The sequence below is a fragment of the Elgaria multicarinata genome, chromosome 2 (assembly GCF_023053635.1).
Source record: "Elgaria multicarinata webbii isolate HBS135686 ecotype San Diego chromosome 2, rElgMul1.1.pri, whole genome shotgun sequence".
Classification (NCBI taxonomy): Eukaryota; Metazoa; Chordata; class Lepidosauria; order Squamata; family Anguidae; genus Elgaria; species Elgaria multicarinata.
In genome coordinates, this window is record NC_086172.1 from 79,919,456 (window position 1) to 79,937,578 (window position 18,123).

The 18,123-nt window shown below is 49.4% G+C and overlaps 1 protein-coding gene across 3 annotated transcripts in view; it reads left to right on the forward strand.

The window, feature by feature from the left end:
* CTNND1 (catenin delta 1) overlaps positions 1–18,123 on the forward strand; it is a 78,014-nt gene that overhangs the window by 49,797 nt on the left and 10,094 nt on the right. For 2 of the 3 annotated variants that reach the window (XM_063116907.1, XM_063116908.1), the window contains exons 7-13: positions 3,249–3,712; positions 4,115–4,298; positions 5,517–5,634; positions 6,786–6,939; positions 9,204–9,272; positions 10,746–10,873; positions 13,079–13,229. In XM_063116907.1, coding sequence (XP_062972977.1) covers positions 3,249–3,712; positions 4,115–4,298; positions 5,517–5,634; positions 6,786–6,939; positions 9,204–9,272; positions 10,746–10,873; positions 13,079–13,229 — 1,268 coding nt within the window. Of the gene's footprint in view, positions 1–3,248; positions 3,713–4,114; positions 4,299–5,516; positions 5,635–6,785; positions 6,940–7,330; positions 7,349–9,203; positions 9,273–10,745; positions 10,874–13,078; positions 13,230–18,123 lie in introns of all 3 variants that reach the window. The other variant, XM_063116906.1, reaches the window with a different exon arrangement.

Consider the following 18,123-nt stretch of genomic DNA (forward strand, 5'->3'; position numbering starts at 1 on the left):
TGTACATCCAGTGTGTGCGTGTGTGTGTGTTTGACTCATAAAGTAGAGGCATAAATTACTTGGGCAAAAGTGACGTGACTCAGTTGCAGTAAAGTAGAGTAACATTTGTCCAGAAAAGGGAATTTCAGCAGATGTCATTTGTACGCATGCAGCACTGCAGGAGCCCTGCCCTCTTGACCAGATACAAAATAGGGCAGGGGTCCTGCAGCTTTAACTGTTGTGATGAAGAGGGAATTTCCCCAGGTGCTGCATACATACAAACGACACCTGCTGAAATTCCCTTTTCTAGACAACTGTTAAAGATACAGGAGCCCTGTCCTCCTTTCCCTATGGTCACTCTAAGTAAAGGGCAGTCAAAGGTGTGTGTGTGTGTGTTTGTGTGCGCGTTGAAGGTAAGATTTGTAAGAAGTCAAAATCAAGTTGGCTGTTCTTGGTTCCATTGCTTTCTCCACACGCTCTTGACTGACTGTGTAGTAATAGCTTTGCTAGCTAGCCTTAAAAGCATGCATTATAAACAAGTATGGAGAATGACCCAGGCAGGGACTGGGTGCTGTGCACACTGATCAAGTTACTGCATTGAAATGAGAGGAAGGGAAAGAGCGGGGGTGGGGACTAACTTTCCATGCTTACACACTGGAAAGGAACACAGCTGACCCTGCACCCAGTTCTGCTCCACTAGGGCAAAATCTGTTTCTGGTGCAAACGTAAGCTCCCCCCCCCCTTCCTGCTGTTTCCAACTCTAAGATATCTAAAGAAATGCGGAGCTGTCAAGATAGTTTCATGTGTGCACCTGACTTCTGGAAAGCTTTCCATAGCCTCATCTTTCTCTAAAGACCCTCATCAGACATCTTCCACGACCATGGCATCTACAAGCTGCGTGTGTGTGTGTGTTCGGGCTTGTTCCAGCTCCTTTGCTTTCACGCTAACCTGTATAAACCCAGAATATATACATGAACAGACATGTTCAGCGTTTTGAATATCAGGGTGAGGGTGACTATATTCCATGAGGAGCAAGAGGTCCTGTCCCTATATGAGAGTGGATGCATTGGCTGACTGTCGCCCAGGAACTTTCCGTTATTGCAACATGGTGCCGAGAGAAAGTGAAGAACTTCCTTCTCCCTGCCCTGCTCCTGCGTAAACTTCAGTTGCACTTTCTAGGGTTCTGTGTGTCTTGGCAAATCTTGCTTTGTGCACCCACCCAGGTTGGAATTCAGGATTTCTAGCACGGGCTTTCTTTTGCATCTACAAGGGAGCTAGGCGGGATTGTGCCGAGGCAGCAGGGAGGGTGGGGAGGAAGCTGATCTGGTGTTAAATGTAAGACATCCAGAGGGAAGCATCTTAAACCAGATGTAATGAAGCTCGAGCATTTAAAAACGTTTGCTTTTAAGAGTGTGTGTGTGTGTGTGTGTGTGTGCGTGCGTGTGCCTAAAATGCCCTGATTTTACTTACTTATTTATTTAAAACATTTCTTGGCCGCCTTTCAGGGCAGAAACCATCCCAAGATGGCTCACAACAATACATAAAAACAGTATAAACATTAAAAGCAATAAAAACATACACAGTAAAATGTCAGTTAAAAACAAAAGCTCACAATAAAAACTATAAAAGCTAATAATACAAGAGCAACAAGGGCAATAGCAGCAAAACAGTACTCATTTATGAGAAGGCTGATGCAGCTATTAGTGTTACAGCACAATTATGCCATGTAAGAATCTGGTGTCCTTGAAATCTCACCTAACGGGGGTCTGGATTAGCTGGTGCAGGCAGGGGAGTATTGCAGAGTAGAAGTCCTGGCTGAATAAGACATTGGGAGTAAACTTAGAAATCTTGGTACGTTTAGGGCAGTGGGAATAGATCTGATGACCCAGGATCTACTCTGGTGAGGCATGGATGGCACCAACTTGCCCTCTAGTGGCCAGTGTAGAATGGCAATTGAGAGGCATTTATCTTAAAAGGGGGAAACAACTGGTTTGTTTCCAAATGTTGCTTGGAGAAATCCCAAGCGACTGCAGAGACAAAATGTGATTTTTAACTCCTGGGAGCTTGTTCATCCAGCATCCTCCTTCCTGAGCCCAGCTTAGCTGGCTGTCATTCTTACTGGCCGCTACTTATTCAAGCCCAACTCTGAAGTCAGCTGCTCACCAAGGAGCTCTGATCTTTCTGTGGCTCTGAGTGCTGAAGCAGTAAGAGAGAACAAAGAGCAAGTGTCTCCTCTCTTGCATGCTGCCAGAACCAAGAAGGAACGCACCAAGGTGACGCGGGGGGGGGGGGGGGGCTGGCTTGGTCACTTCTTGCTAATTGACGCTGGCCGTGTGCAGGAGGTGCTGACGTTGGCACCTTCACCGATGGTGCTGCCATTAGAGCATAGCCCTTAAAACATCGCGTGTCCTTTGGATGTAGCACAGAGGTGCAGAGCCTCAAGCCTGCGGTCCCAATCCGGCCCTCTTGGGCTCGCCCACTTCCCCCCCCCCCACATCATTTAGTGCTTTCCTAGCTTTTGTGCCGTTTCCCTCCATCCTAAATGGCCGCAATCCTGCTGCTAAGGCTTAGTTACTTGCAGTAAGCACTTCGGCTAGTATTTTTTAGCACCACTCCTTTCGCCTTCGGGCACAGCCACCAGTGGAATGCGCACCCCCCAAAAAAGCTTCCCTGAAATGGAATTTAGTTCTTGGGCTAAAAGAGGTTCTCCACCCCTGTTAGAGCAGCAGTGCAGGTGGTGGCAGCGGTGGTGGGGATATGCCAGTGTGGTCCCGCCATCACTGGCACACTTAGGAATTTCTATTGATGCCAGGGGCTTTCTCTGTGGTGGCACCCCGCTTGTGGAATACCCTCCCCTTGGAGGCCCGACTGGCGCCGACACTGGCTCCATTTCGGCGCCAAGTTAAAACATGGCTTTTTATCAAGCCTTCGAGGGCTAAATATTCTCCATGCTCGCACCTAGTTTGAATAGTTTTGAATTGTTTTACTGTTTTTAAAAAAGTTCTTCCGGTTTTAATTTGTTAACGATTTAAGACATGTTTAGCTGTGTAAATTATTTACATTTACATTGTTTTGAATTTTATCTGTACGCTGCCCTGTGATCCCAATGATAATAGGGCAGGATACAAATGTTTTAATAAATAAATAAATAAATAAAACCTCTTCTGTCCCTGGATGAAAACTGGCCCAGATCCCTCTCTGTGACCGTGTAAGCTGGTTGTGGCGTCTGATCTATTAACGAGCTGCTTTTCCTTCTCCCCTTTGCGCAGGAGTCATGAGAACATGTTGTTGGATGACATGGCCAGAGACCAGTATTACTGGGCCCCGCTGGCCCAGCACGAGAGGGGCAGTTTAGCGAGCCTGGACAGCCTGCGGAAAGGAGGCCCGCCCTCAGGCAACTGGCGTCAACCGGAGCTTCCCGAGGTGATAGCCATGCTGGGCTTCCGCCTGGATGCCGTGAAGTCCAACGCAGCAGCCTACCTGCAGCACTTGTGCTTCCGCAACGACAAGGTGAAGACGGAGGTGCGCAAGCTGAAGGGCATTCCTGTGCTCGTGGGGCTGCTGGACCACCCCAAGAAGGAGGTGCACTACGGGGCGTGTGGGGCCCTCAAGAACATCTCCTATGGCCGGGACCAGGACAACAAAATCGCCATCAAGAACTGCGACGGCGTCCCTGCTCTGGTGCGGCTGCTGCGGAAGGCGCGTGACATGGACCTTACGGAAGTCATTACGGGTAAGCGCTGGCCCATCACGGAGGGGGGCGGGGAGTTGGCTGGCTGTGGAGGCATGAGCTTCAGGGCTTTCGGATGGGTGTGCAGAAGCCTTGCTATTTTATTTATTTATTTATTTATTTATTTATTACATTTTTATACCGCCCAATAGCCGAAGCTCTCTGGGCGGTTCACAAAAATTAAAACCACAAAAAACATCCCAACAGGTTAAAAACACAATTACGAAATACAGTATAAAAAGCGCAACCAGGATAAAACCACACAGCAAAGTTGATTATAAGATTAAAATACAGAGTTAAAACAGTATAATTTAAATTTAAGTTAAAATTAAGTGTTAAAATACTGAGTGAATAAAAAGGTCTTCAGCTGGCGACGAAAGCTAACATTGATGCTCTCCCTCACAGGGACACTGTGGAACCTCTCCTCTCACGACGCGATAAAGATGGCCATTGTGGATAACGCCTTACATACCCTCACGGACGAGGTTATCATTCCACGCTCGGGGTGGGAGAGGGAGCCCAGCGAGGACTCGAAACCCCGCCACATAGAGTGGGAGTCGGTGCTTACCAACACCATTGGATGCCTTAGGTAAGCGGGTTCTGTCACGTTGCGGCTGAGGGTGCGTGTGCGTGCGCAGTGTTCCTGCAGGCTGTTGGAGCACAGAGAATGGCCTGCTTCTTGAGGAGAGGCACTTTGGTGAACAAATTTGAGGCACTTTGGAGCTGCTTTGCTAGGAGGGAGGTGCATTGCTAGACTGGAGGGGGAATCTCGGGTGGGGTTGGTGCCTTCTAAAAAACTGGAGGCGCAGTGGTTACTTTATTATTAACATAAGAGCCTTCAGTGTGGTGGCCCCTTTTCTTTGAAACTCCCTGCCCTTGGAGGTCGGGCAGGCACCAGCACTGTGCTGTTGCCTGAAAACTGCTCTTTCCCAGGAAGCATTCCTCAACTGACCCTCTACCATTTTTATTGGTATTTTGTTTTAAATTGAACAATTTTAATTGGCTGTTTTAATCTTTTTTAAAAAACTTACTGTTTTATTCCTATGTTCATCACTCTGGAATCTATTTTGGATATGGACCGGTATATAAATATTGTAAATAACTAAATAAACAAACATTTTATAGTGCCTTATTTGCTACAAAGCCATCAAGGTGGTGCAGAGCAATTTCAAACAATAAAATCTTTAAATAATAAAAGTAAGGACATTAAAATCCACAAAACATTAGAATGCTAAAACACATTTAAAAAGCTAGATTAAAAAGAGGTGTCTTCAGACCCTTTCGAAAAGCCAAGAGAAGAACTCCTGTTTGTCTTTACATTGAATTCCAAACTAGAGTCTAGTAGTGCCCTATAAGCTGTTTTCTGTCCCTCCTAATTTCCAGCTGGGGTAAGAGAATGTGGCACAAAGAGAATGAACAGGCCGAATGAATGCTGGCTGTTGTAACTTTCTTCCAGCAACAGAAACTTGTGAGGCGTATGATGGTGAGACAGGCAGTTAAAAAAGCCCGAATAGATAGCATGTGAGCAAAGGTCACCGTGGCAAGGAGGGTGGTGTGTTCTTTTGGCTGAAATCTCAAGATTTAGCAGGGTGCATGTTGAAGAGTCCGCGGAAGGCTTCTGCCATGGGATGCAAAGATTAACAGTAGCGACTAGATACCCCACGCACCCCCTCCCCACCTCCACCCCAGTACAGAGTGAAAGTGGAAATTTGGCCTGAATAAGAGAGGAAGACTGGCACGTTCTGAAAGTCAGTACCTGCTGCTGTCTCCGTCCTTCTAATGTTTTCTCTCTCGCGCCTTTCTGTAGAAATGTCAGCTCGGAGAGGAGCGAAGCCCGCCGGAAGCTGCGGGAGTGTGATGGGCTGGTGGATGCCCTTATCTGCATTGTCCAAGCAGAGATTGGCCAGAAAGATTTAGACAGCAAGGTAAAGAGCGGGTGGAAGAGGCAACGCAATTCTTGCTGCACCTGACCCCTCCTGGTTGGGGGAGTGCTCTCTTATCTCTCCTCTGTGATTGCTCTTTTTCCGGGCAAAGGAGGATTCCTGCACATTATGGGTGCAAACCTGAGGCTTTATTGGGGGCTTGATCTTTACCCTTAGAAGAATGATCTCCTACTAGGAGAAGCCAGAAGATCATTTCCCCCATCTCCGTCAAATGGGGTTTCTCAGTACAATATGGGTGAATTTTTCTCTTCCCCAACCCCCCTCCCCTGGTCCTCCATGCATAATATCTGCCCCTCCTGCCCTTTCATAGGGCTCCTTTGGGGAAGGGTCACTCAAGGAAATCTATGCTCAGTATGACGTCACAAAGGTCATTGTGTAGATGCTCCAGGGCAGGGGTGTCAAATTCAGAAGAAATTGGGGGCTGCACTGCCCAAATGAAAGTGGGGTGGGCCCCAAAAGATACCAGCCTCTTAACTGCCCATAACTAAGCCTTAGAGGCATTCCAGCCTTTTAGAATAGGGGGGAAAGTGTGCAAAAGCCAGGAGACACCAGACAATCAGTGGTTGGGGGAGGGCCAGGAGAAGGGGGCGTGGCTCTCTGGGGTACTCGGATTTGGCCCGCGGGCCTGTGGTTCCACACCCCTGCTCTGGGGAATGCTATGTTTACCCTCCTTAGCCTGCAAATTAATGCAAAGTGGGAACAGCATAGCAGAGCAAGATGGGACTATCCCTGGCCTTTAGGAAAGTCTGCCTGGTGCTGGAAGATGCCACCTCCCTCCTTCCTTCCCTCTGCCTTCGTGCTCTTCCTCAGTCAGCCATTGCTAGGACCTGTGCCTCCTTTGACCCTGACAATGTGACGTTTGGACATAATTCCTTCCCCCACCCCCCTTGCAACACACACGCCAGCCGTTTGCAGCCTTCGTATCTCCTAACCCAACTGGATCGGGAGGGAGCGGTAGCTTGGCTCATTGGCAGGTGGGCTCCCCTTGCTCTGCGACGACGCAGAACCCTTCCGAGGCTGCCGCTGCCTCTTCCTCTTCCTCACACTCACTCCTTCGTGTGACCTCTCTGTGGACCTTCTGAACTTCAGTAACCTTCGATGTCTAACTTGAGGAACTGTCCATTTCCTGCCAGCTCGTGGAGAACTGTGTCTGCCTGCTGAGGAACCTCTCCTACCAGGTGCACCGCGAGATCCCCCATGCCGAGCGCTTCCAGGAGGCCCCCCTTGCTGCGGCCAACAGCACCGGCCCCCACGCAGCCAGCTGCTTTGGTGCCAAAAAGGGCAAAGGTAGGGTGCTCGCTTCCCAGCGCCCGGCCAGCCTTGCGAGAGAGGGATGATGGAAGGGGCAGGGAGGAGGAGGAGGCGGAGTCGGCTTTTGAGTGCGTTTTCACACACCCCTCGGCTTCCTTAAGTGAGTGGCTGCTTTCTGCAGAAGCCTCCTGTCAATGCGCGTGGCCGCTTCCTGGCTCTCCTGCTCTTTATCTCTCGAAGCCTCCATGACTTGTCCGGTGGGCTTTTTGTTTTGTGTGTCATTCAAGGTGACGGACGGGCCCTTCAACTAATCTGTGGCCTGTCTCCCCTCCTCTTTGCTTCCCCCCCCCTTCCAAATGGCCTGTGACCGTGCTGGCATCTCCTCTCTCTTGCCTCCCTTCTTCCCTGTCCTTCTCTCCGCCCACAGACGAGTGGTTTGCGAGAGGTGAGTTGAGCTTTTCTTCTTCTTCTTTTTTTTTGGCATGCATGTTTTTGGGGTGAAACGTGGGACGTGGCTTGCTTCTGCCCAGACTTTGCTCTTGCCACCGCAACTGCTGAACTCCTCTGGGTGCGCATGTGCGTGCATGTTTGCGCATGCGTGCGTGTGAATGTGTGCGTGAAGTGGCCTGTTCCTACTGCTTTGTCCTTTCTGGGAGAGGATGAGCTCTCCGTTCTGGTGTTTGCGCTCTGCTTGGGCAGAGGATCAGAACGACCACTGAGCGATGGCTGTAGCGAGGACTAGCTTTGAAGCCAGCGCGCGTAGCACGACGTTTTCGTCGGTGTGAAGGTGAAGGTCTTGGAAGCGTGAATGCAACAAGCCTGTTTGGAAATGCATGTCTCAGATGCAAATGCTTGTCAGGGAGCCGTGTGTGGCGCACTTCTCTGTGGGTACACTCTGTGACAAGCACAGGGTTGCCTCTGAATAATGTGAGAAATGGTCCATACATGAAGAGGGGAATCCTGCCCATCAAAACAACTGCACAACCTTCCTGTAGCCTCGCCTGACTTCTGCAGGGTAGCTCTTTTTTTTTTTTTTTTTTAGTCTTTTGCTAACTAAAAGAATTCCAACACCCTTCCCAATTCACCTTTTCCAGGGGTGGGCATCAACTGGGGGGGGGGGGGCTGGGGGAGAGGTTCCATTCCCCCCCACACACACCCTCATCACTCTTGACTTATTCCTTGCCATCCTTATTGCCACTCCTGCTACTTGCCCCTTCAGTCCTTGTAACAACAACATCCCCCCCCCCCCAAAGTTAAAGTAGAAAAACAATGTCCTTGAACAGGGTGAATTCTGCAATCTGGAGGAATGCCAACTGCATTACTCTGGTTGATTTATGTGTGTGTGTGTGGGGGGTTCTTTTGGGTATTGAACCTGCTCCCGCTGGGATTTTCTCCATGCATGCTGCATGGTGTGTGTGTGTGTGTGTGTGTGTATCTGGGTGGGGAAAGTTAAGGAGTGGGGAGCCCTTCCTCCGAACTGAGCATGGCAACGACAGCAGCTTGAGGGAAAGGGGGCGTTTGCTCTAACCTTGATGCTAGGGCGGGGTGGCTGGTTTGAAATGGCAAGATGGCCACCTTGTATTGCCTGGCCGTGGAGAAGGGCAGCTGGTCTAAGAAATTCGCTGGCCTTGGAGGCTTTGAATTCAATGGAGAAGGGACCCTAGTTCAGCACTAGTCCACACGCTTTGCACCTGGAGGGGGGCAAATTGTGGCTCTCCAGGAGTTTTGGCCTGCAACTCCCATCAACCTAAGCCAGCATATCCAGAGGTGAGGGATCATGGGAATTCCAGGCCGTGACTTCTGGCGGGCCACAAGTTGCACCCTCAGGCTTTGCATACAAGGGAAGCCCCCGATTCATCTCTGGCATCTCTAGCTGAAGCCACCTTCCCCAAGCTGATGCCTTCCAGATGTGTTGGACTGCAACTGTCATCGTCCCCAGTCAGCATGACCAGGGATTATGGGAGTTGCAGTCCAACACATCTGGTGGGCTGTGCTTGGGGAAGGCTGAGTTGAAGGACCTCTGGCAGCAGAGGTCTCTGACATCTTTGGAGAGCCACTGTAATGGCAGAGGGTGCTACTAAGATCGATGGGCCATTAGCCTGGCTCATAATAACGTAGCTCTCTTCATGTCCTCACTACAAGTGGGCAGACAGACCCGCGTCTCCCTTTCTAGCCTTGCACCCATCTTTAAGCAGAAGACTCTGTAGCTTGAGCGGGGAGGTTGCATTTCCCTGTCTTACAGAATACAGGCGCTACAGAGGGTGTTATTGATCTCCTAATGTTGTTCGGTCTCTTTCAAGGTAAAAAACCGACCGAGGATCCCTCGGCCGATATCGTCGACTTCCCCAAAAGACCAACCCCTGCAAAAGGTATTCGTCCCATTCTTTTTAGAGCTCAGTGGAAGTGCACGGTTGCTGGGTTGGGTGGGTGGGTTGGGGAACCTCTTTCAGCCCGAGGGCCAGATTACATTTCAGAGAAGCTCTCAGGGGCTGTGTTCCAGTAGTGGGTGGGGCCAAGGACAAATGGGGTGGAGCCAGAATTCCAAACTACCAGGGTATTTTAACTTAAAGCTCTTACAGCCAGCAATTAACTCTTAGAAGGGGCATTTCAGCCTGGGGGGCGGGGAAGGGGACTCACACAGATGCTGGGAAATCACCAAATGGTTGGCAGTGGGGGGGGAGGGGGGTGGCCAAGAAAAGGGGTTGTGGCTCTCTGGGGAACACCAGAGGGCCATATTGGGATCCCAGGCCTGAGATTCTGCACCCCTGCCTTAGAGTCTGTTGCCGGTCAGTGTAGGCAGAACTAGGTTAGGTGGATAAAAACTGACATTGCATAAGTCAGCTTTTTATGTTCCTAAAAGATACCTCTAAGTGTGGGGGGGAGTTAACTCGTTCTTCAACTACATCATCTCCAGCGCGGCCTTTTGTGCTGTGTTCTCCCACAGGGGTGTGAGTCATGCGCTGTTGAGACATGTTTTCATTGGGGGTTGGGGTGGAGATGGAGTTTTTTTCAACTTCTGAACCGATCCCAAGTCTAACAAAGGTGTGGCACGCAGGTGCGCTAGGAAAAGAGCCTGCCTTGCTCTGTGGCCTCAGTCACCTGGCCTAAAGAGTGCAACCCCAGCGGTAGCGGTCTAGTGACTGTCATTGCTCCTAAGCACGTGGAAGGGAGCCTCCTTTGTACACAGCACAGCATAAGCCAAGTAGAAGGCTGGATGCACATGGCTGATGACCTGCCAGTTCTGAGAATGGAAAGTGGGTTGTGTTGATATGAGATGTCTGTTCCTGGGTTGAGCAACTGGAGTCTGGCTGTTCCAAAAGCCACAAGTAAATATGCCCTGGGTCCAAACCCCCACCCCCATCCCACCCTTGTCAAGTGGTCTTAGATAGTGGCTTAGGGTTCTGCTTAAGATGGGGAAGAGGACTGAACAGCTTCAGCCTGTCTTTTATGCACATTCTTCCCCCCCCCCACCCCCAATGTGTATTTATTTTCAAGATTTCTATTATCAAAAGTTCCAGAGTGGTTTATCCAAAGCAAGATATAATACATTTATCCAAAGCAAGATATCCAAATACATTTATCCAAAGCAAGATATAATACATTTTATAACACTTTAAAAGGGAGGGGATGGATTAGAAGGTCTGGGAGAATAAACAGTGTCTTTGCCTGGCACTGAAAGAGTGAGGCAGGCGTCCCAGGGGAGGGAAGTCCACAAACAGGGTGCCGCTGTGGAGTGCCTTCTCGTTCTGGCCACCCACCGTATCTTGGATGGTCAGGGTGTCTAGGGGAGAGCTTGGCAGTTTGTTTGTTTCTGTCTAACTTGGGTATTTATTTCTCCCTAGGTTATGAACTCCTCTTCCAGCCAGAAATTGTCCGTATCTATATCTCGCTGTTGAAAGAGAGCAAAACCCAAGCGATCTTAGAAGCCTCAGCGGGAGCCATCCAGAATCTGTGTGCTGGGCGTTGGACGGTGAGTACTGCACAAGAGAGGCAGTGGCTGCAAATTGGATCCTGTGTGTGTGTGTGTGTGTGTGTGTGTGTGTGTGTGTGTGTGTTTAAACAAAATCCAAGAAAGGGGGTGGAATTAAGGAAGTGGGTAAAGCAGAAGAAGGGACTCTTTGTGCACGCAGAGGTGGAAGCTTATGTGATCCACCCTTATATCCTGAAGCATGTTGGACAGACTGCGTTGAACAAGTATTGACCACTTAAGGTTGGTTTTATTTCCACGGATGGGAGCCAAGTTGATATTTGCAACGATGTCAGAGCTGATTAGGTTTCCTCAGAGCCAGGGATAGGCTGCCCCTTCTTGCTGTACCCAATTTTTTTAAAAAAATCCCCCTGTCCCAGCAATTCCTCTTAAAGTGAATTCCAAAAATGACAGGAGGTTTTTCAATGTTTTTTTTTAATTTTTTAAAAGCTAGAAGAGTTCCTGCCCCCGCTCCCAGCCAATGTAAAGAATTGCCGAGAGCGGGCTTGTGGGATGCTCGCCGGCTGCCGCTTGTGGCTGTCGCAGGGCAAGTACAAGTAGCGGCAGTGGAGAGGCTTCACCTCGCCACACCCTTCCGCCCTCCGAGATGGTTCATATACGTGGCCGTTCACTCAGAAGAGCTGCCTGGCTGGAGCAGAATGCAGACAAGTCTAGCTCAGCCTTTGCATGTTTACATATATGCTCTACAGCAGTGGCCTTCAACTGGTCCAGACCCAAGACCCACCTCGGACTCCCAACCTGCAACGTGGGACCCATGCCCAATATTTCTCCGTGCCCAACATGGCAGCCACAGCTTCGTCACAACCCTTCCGGCCTGATTGCATGACACACGTTTGGGTCACGAGCCACAGTTGAAGGCCGCTGCCCTAAAGCGTCTTGAGGATCTTTCGGAATCTGGAGAGGCTCTCAGAGGCCGCGTTCCAGTGTTGGATGGGGTCAAAGCCAAAAGGGTGGGGCTGAAATGGCAAAAAATAATGCGCATATTATAGCTTAAGAGCACTTACTGCAAGTAGATCAGCCTTAGAAGGGGCATTTCAACCTTATTGAATGTGGGGAGAAGCTGCACAAACGTCTGGGAACCAACAAATGATTGGTGGTCGAGGGGGGCCAGGGCCAGGGGAGGGGCCATCTGTGAAACCCCGGATGGCTGGAGTGGGACCTCCAAAGTAAAATGCCTGTTTTTGCTATATCAGTGGTCTTCTGATAGGCCATGGAAGGAGGATTTCTGGCACATAACGCCTCCATGCAAGAGATAGAGCTGTGTGCAGATCTGTCTCCCTCTTTTCTGCCCTCCCCTCCCTCTTTTCGGCCCTTTGGTACTCAGTCCCGATTTTTCTCTGGCTGATTTTCCCTTGCTCTCCTCTCCCCCCCCCCACTTTGCCCATCTTCATTCCTCTCCCACCCACCCTTCCTTTAACTTTATAAAGCTGCCCAGGTTGGCTTATTCACAACTGCCAGAAATTGCTGATAAAGGAACCATGGAGGGCATCCCAGCCTTGGGGGATTTCCTGCTGTCCCTCTCTGCAGATCTAGTAGGAGGTTGCTTGAAGAGGGAGCACCAGATATTGCTCTTTAGCGAGGGCACATTGCTCAGGTGGGAGAGAGAAAGCAAGGATCGGCCCTCTCACCTTCGCTTCTCCCTCCCTTGTTTGAGCAGTCCTAGCATGCACCCAAGTTCTGGTCTCTTACATGGTTAGCAGGTCCAATTTTGAAGGCCGCAGCCGTGGAAGAAGTCAGGAATGAACCAATGGCACTTTCCTGGCTGCACGAACGTTGCATCCAAGTCTCCCTTGGATAAGATTTCAAACCGAGACTGAAGGTTTCGTATGTCGCCTCGGGGCAATGGGGAATTTCCGGAATGGAATAGTCAAGTCAACATTGTGGTAAAAAGGCATGTGGCCGGCTTGGTGTTAACTGTAAAAATAAACAGCTGGTCTCAGGCAGTGTATATTGCTGTAGGATTGGGCTGACTGTGGGCTTTGGCTGCAAGGTTACTGAAGGGAAACTGAGCCTGCCTGTAGGAAGGTTGTGGGTGAGGGAACCCAGAGTTAAGTTCAGGGGTGCCTTGTTCTCAGAGCATGAGCAGAAAGTGCAGTCTGGTATGTAAGACAACACCCACCCACCCAGTCCTAGTTACATCTTCTGTAGCTCTTACTTCAAGCTGATTGCCTGTGTTATCTCTTACAGTACGGGCGGTACATTCGCTCTGCGTTGCGCCAGGAAAAAGGTCTCTCTGCCATTGCTGACCTTCTGACTCACGACAGCGAGCGCGTGGTGAAAGCTGCCTCTGGCGCTCTGCGCAACCTGGCAGTGGATTCCCGTAACAAAGAGCTGATAGGTGAGAGCAGACAAGGGGAGGGGCTTTCCGTTTGGCAGATTGCTTATCCTGTGCTCAGAAGTCGAGTCTGGGTAACGTGCATTTGAGAAAAGTTTAAAAATTGCACCCCCTCTTGCAATGCATGCTTTCTCAGTTAGGCCAAGTCAAAGGTCCTGAAAGATGCTCTATGCCAGAGAAGGGATACAGTATGTTCGTGGTGTGTGGGCAGTTTAAAACAATAAAAAGGTAAGGGACCAATTCTGATCACGAACCATGGTCCGGCCAAACAGCTAAAGTAAAGCAGAGTTCAAGCCATTTAAGGCTTTCTAAATTAGCCTTAGCTGGAGAACTGTTTGGGATTTGATGTCTGATACTGGGCCTGTTCAGACAATGTGCTAAGCCATGGTTAGGCTGCTAACCCTTTTGCAGAAAATGGTTAGTGAGCATGATTATATTGTGGTTATTGTAGCCACCATGGTTAGGAAAGCTTCACGCAACATGCTAAGTCAGGGTTCACTTGACAGGCTAAACCATCATGTTTAGCTCAAAATGCTAAACCACCATGGCTCAAGTGTGTTGTCTGAAGAGGGTCACTTTTGTTTCTTCTTCGTGGTCTCTGTGCATCACACATATGGGCTCTGCGCCTGCGCGAAGCCCCGCTTCGGGAATCTTCTATAGCTAAAAGGCATTTTGGGCGGGAACCCCTCCCCCTCTACTGCGCATATGCAGAGGGGTTCCCGCCCAGATTCCCTCAGTTCTTCTTCGACCGTCTCAGCGACAGCCTCGTCGGGAACTCTCTTAAACAAACAAACAAACAAATAGCTAAGGCTTACCTTTATTTTTCTCTCAACTCTCTCCTTCTTCCTATATATCCTTTCCTATAAAAAAAAAAAAAAAAAAAAAAAATATTGTAGTTAGAAAAACTTTTCTCTTCACCTTTGTTTTTTCTCTCATTCGCCCGCATGGGCCCCAAGGCCCCGTTTAAAAAGTGTGGCCGTTGCGGCACGAAGCTGCCCCCGTCCGATGGGCACAATTTTTGTGTAATTTGCCTTGGAGAAGGGCACAAGGTGGATAGTTGTCCCTACTGCCAGGCATTTTCAAAGCTCACAAGACGTCACAGAGCGGACAAACTACGGGCTGAGCTGTGGGAAAGGGCACTCAGGGCGGTAGATAAACCAGCCATGGCACAAGAACAGCCATCCGTGCCTCCAGCTCCCGTCCAGCCGACTGTAAGTTGAGCTGACTGGCCCCGACAAGACGCGCCTGCCACGCCAGGACGCTCACTTGCCGCCCATGTAGCGAAAAAACTGGCAAAGAAGGTCAGAACGCCGAAATCGTCCGACAAATCAAAGACTAAGAAGAAGTCTAAACTTCACCGACACGATGTCGAAAGAAGACACGATATCGAAAAAAGACCATTGACTTCAACAGATCTTCCTCTACCATCATCAGCATCGATGACGCAAACTATACCTAGACAACCGCCCTCGACAGCCGACCCTGTAACCGTACTTACACCAAGGCAGCCGCCTTCGACAATCGACCCCGTAACCGTAGCCTCGCTGTCGGAAGGGGAAATAAGGGATGCGTCCTCTGTGCGCAGTAGAGACCACCCTCATCAACCAACACAGTTGCCTATTGATCTGCCGGCTTCCGAACATCGTAGATCACAGGATCGCAATCGACCATCGAGTCGATATCGGTCACCAGAATCTGTACAGTCATTTGATTCTCGATATCGTGAACACACCCGCTACTACAAAGATAGACGCCGTTCCAGATCCCCCTTGAGGGACTGGGAAAGGGAGTCTCAATGGTCCTTGCCTCCTAGCCATACCTACAGTTACGCAGACCTGGGGGAGTTAGAGGATCGATACCGTCGATCATCCCCTCGACATCGACCATCGACTACGGTATCTGCACCTGAGCCTGCAGCAAATTTAGGCTCAAACCGATTACCAACGAAAAACAGAACCATACGAAGTCCGCTTCGTCCTACTGAAACGGTAACCCTCGATAATCAACAGTTCGATATTCAAACTATTCAAGTTCAATCGTCGGACCACTCTGTAGAGGACTATTGCTCAGATTCAACACCGGCTCCATCTCCGGCCCCTTCAATACCCTCGCCTGACTCCATAGTTGAGGCACAAGGTGCGGTCTCTCCTTCGGACGGCCTAGGACATTTTGCCGACGTAATCCAAAGGATGGCTCAATCCTTGGGCATTGACACAAGACAAGCATTCGAAAAACCTACCGACATGGTGTTTGAGGCCATCTATACTGAGGCCACTACACCAATAGCCATTCCTTTTCTCTCTACATTAGCAAAGTCAGTGAAAGAGCATTGGAAAGACCCCGCGGCACTTCAACCTTCTTCAAAAAGGCTTGACAACATGTATAGAGTGTTGGAAAAAGATGCACAATTTTTGTTCACGCATCCTCAACCTAATTCGATTATCGTTGAGTCGGCGCAAGGACATTCGCAGAGGACTCATACAGCGCCAGTTGATAAGGAAGGAAGGCGGCTTGACCTAATGGGTCGTAGAGCTTACTCCACAGCAGCCCTAAGCCTTAAGATAGCTAACTATCAGGCGACGATGTCAAGGTACCAGCTTTTCTTGTGGGAAAAGATGATGTCCCTCTGTGAAAATCTGGGAGATGATCAGAGGGAATTAGCACGTATATTCCATGCTGAGGCAACTCGGATGGCTCATCAGCAGATAGCGACAGCCAAACATCAATCTGATTGCGGAGCAAAAGCAATGGTGGGAGCAGTGGCATTGCGTAGACATGCCTGGTTGAGATCGGCGGGTCTATCCCAAGAGGCCAGAACACGCATTGAAAGTCTCCCATTCGACGGATCAGGCCTCTTTAATTCTACTACTGATGAGGCAATGGACACTGTGCAGAAAGCAAGAACGACTGCCAGAAAAATGGGAATTGGGGTAGGACAACAAAACCAATTCTTTAAACCAAGAAAATGGTTTAGACCTGACAACAGAGCACCACGATATCAGGCCGACAGGCCACAACAGAGACAATTCCCACCTACACAACAGGGACGGAGACAACTCCCTGCATCTAAGTCCAAGTTCCAACGCCGTAAGCAGGACTACCAACGAAACCGGCGCCTTTGACTTGATGTTTGTACACAACACTATCGCCCCCTTCGGCAACCGTCTATCGATAGCGTTCGACACCTGGTTGAAAATAACAACAGACAACTGGGTTCTCTCGATAGTCGAGAAAGGTTACAATATAGAATTCGATTCCGTACCACCAACAGGTCATCTACGAAGAACTATACCATCGATCCCCTTACGAAAGGAAGTTCAATCGTTGATACAAAAGGGAGCCATACAACCGGTGCCAAGGGAACAACTGCACCAGGGTTTCTACTCCCGGTACTTCACAGTACCGAAGAGCGATGGAGGAATTCGCCCCATTTTGGACCTAAGGGACGTAAATTATTACATCACACCGAGAAAATTTCGGATGGTCTCCCTCCCAAATATACTACCACTCCTAACGAAACATTCATGGTTCGCATCCATCGACTTAAAGGATGCGTACTTCCACATAGCAATCCACCCAGACAGTCAACGGTTCCTCCGCTTCATCATCGGAGACCGAGCCTTCCAATATCGCGTGCTGCCCTTCGGCTTATCGACAGCACCGAGAGTATTCACGAAGTGCATTGCCGTGGTGTGCGCCCACCTCAGAAAGTGGGGGATTCAAGTTCACCCCTATATAGACGACTGGCTGGTAGTAGCGGAATCGAAACGTACCCTCCAATACCACATCTCCTTCATTCAGGACCTATTAAGCCAACTAGGCCTACTAATAAATACAGAAAAATCAGTTCTCTCCCCAACCAAAAGAATAAAATATATAGGAGCGATCCTAGACTCCACCACCACCAGAGCATACTTACCCATAGAAAGAGCGACTTCCATAGCAACCCTAACAAATCGGGTAAGGAAACAACGAATCGTAACAGCTCACACAGTGCAGAGATTGCTGGGGCTAATGGCGTCAACCACCATGGTGCTTTCCCTCGCAAAACTAAAGATGAGAACCTTGCAAATGTGGTTCATCAAAAACTTCAATCCCTTAAGAAACGCAAGGAAGACTATACTATCTATACCACCAAATGTCATCAAGTCTTTGAAGTGGTGGGAAACCCTTCACAACCTGACAGAGGGAGTACCCTTCCAGCTCCCCTCTCCGACTGTAGCGATCACAACAGACGCTTCACCGAACGGTTGGGGAGCACATCTCGATTCTCTGCAAGTACAGGGCTCATGGACATCGAAGGAAAAGAAAAGACATATAAACTACCTCGAACTCTTGGCAGTACAGAAAGCCCTCATAGCATTCGAAAGTCACATAATCCACAAACATATACAAGTAATATCCGACAATACAACAACAGTATTCTATCTCAACAAACAAGGGGGAACCAAATCACCCCCTCTAATAAAACTCACCATGCACATCTGGGAATGGTGCACCCGACGTCAAGTATCCTTAACTGCAGTTCACATCGCAGGGATAGACAATCAGTTAGCGGACGACCTCAGCAGACATGCGTCGCTTGTTCACGAGTGGAGTATTCATCCCACGATCATCGAACAAATCTTTCGAACCTGGGGGAGACCACAAATAGACCTATTTGCCACGCAACACAATGCAATCTGCAAACTCTTCTGCAGCAGGGCAGGGATAGGGAAGAAGTCATTAGGGGATGCATTCCTCTACAAATGGAACCATTCTCTCCTCTATATGTTCCCACCTTTTCCTCTCATAACGAGAATATTGGCCAAGATTGTGCAGGACAATGCGAATTGCATAATTCTGACGCCTTGGTGGCCCAGGCAGAATTGGTTCGCAACGCTACTGAACCGATCTC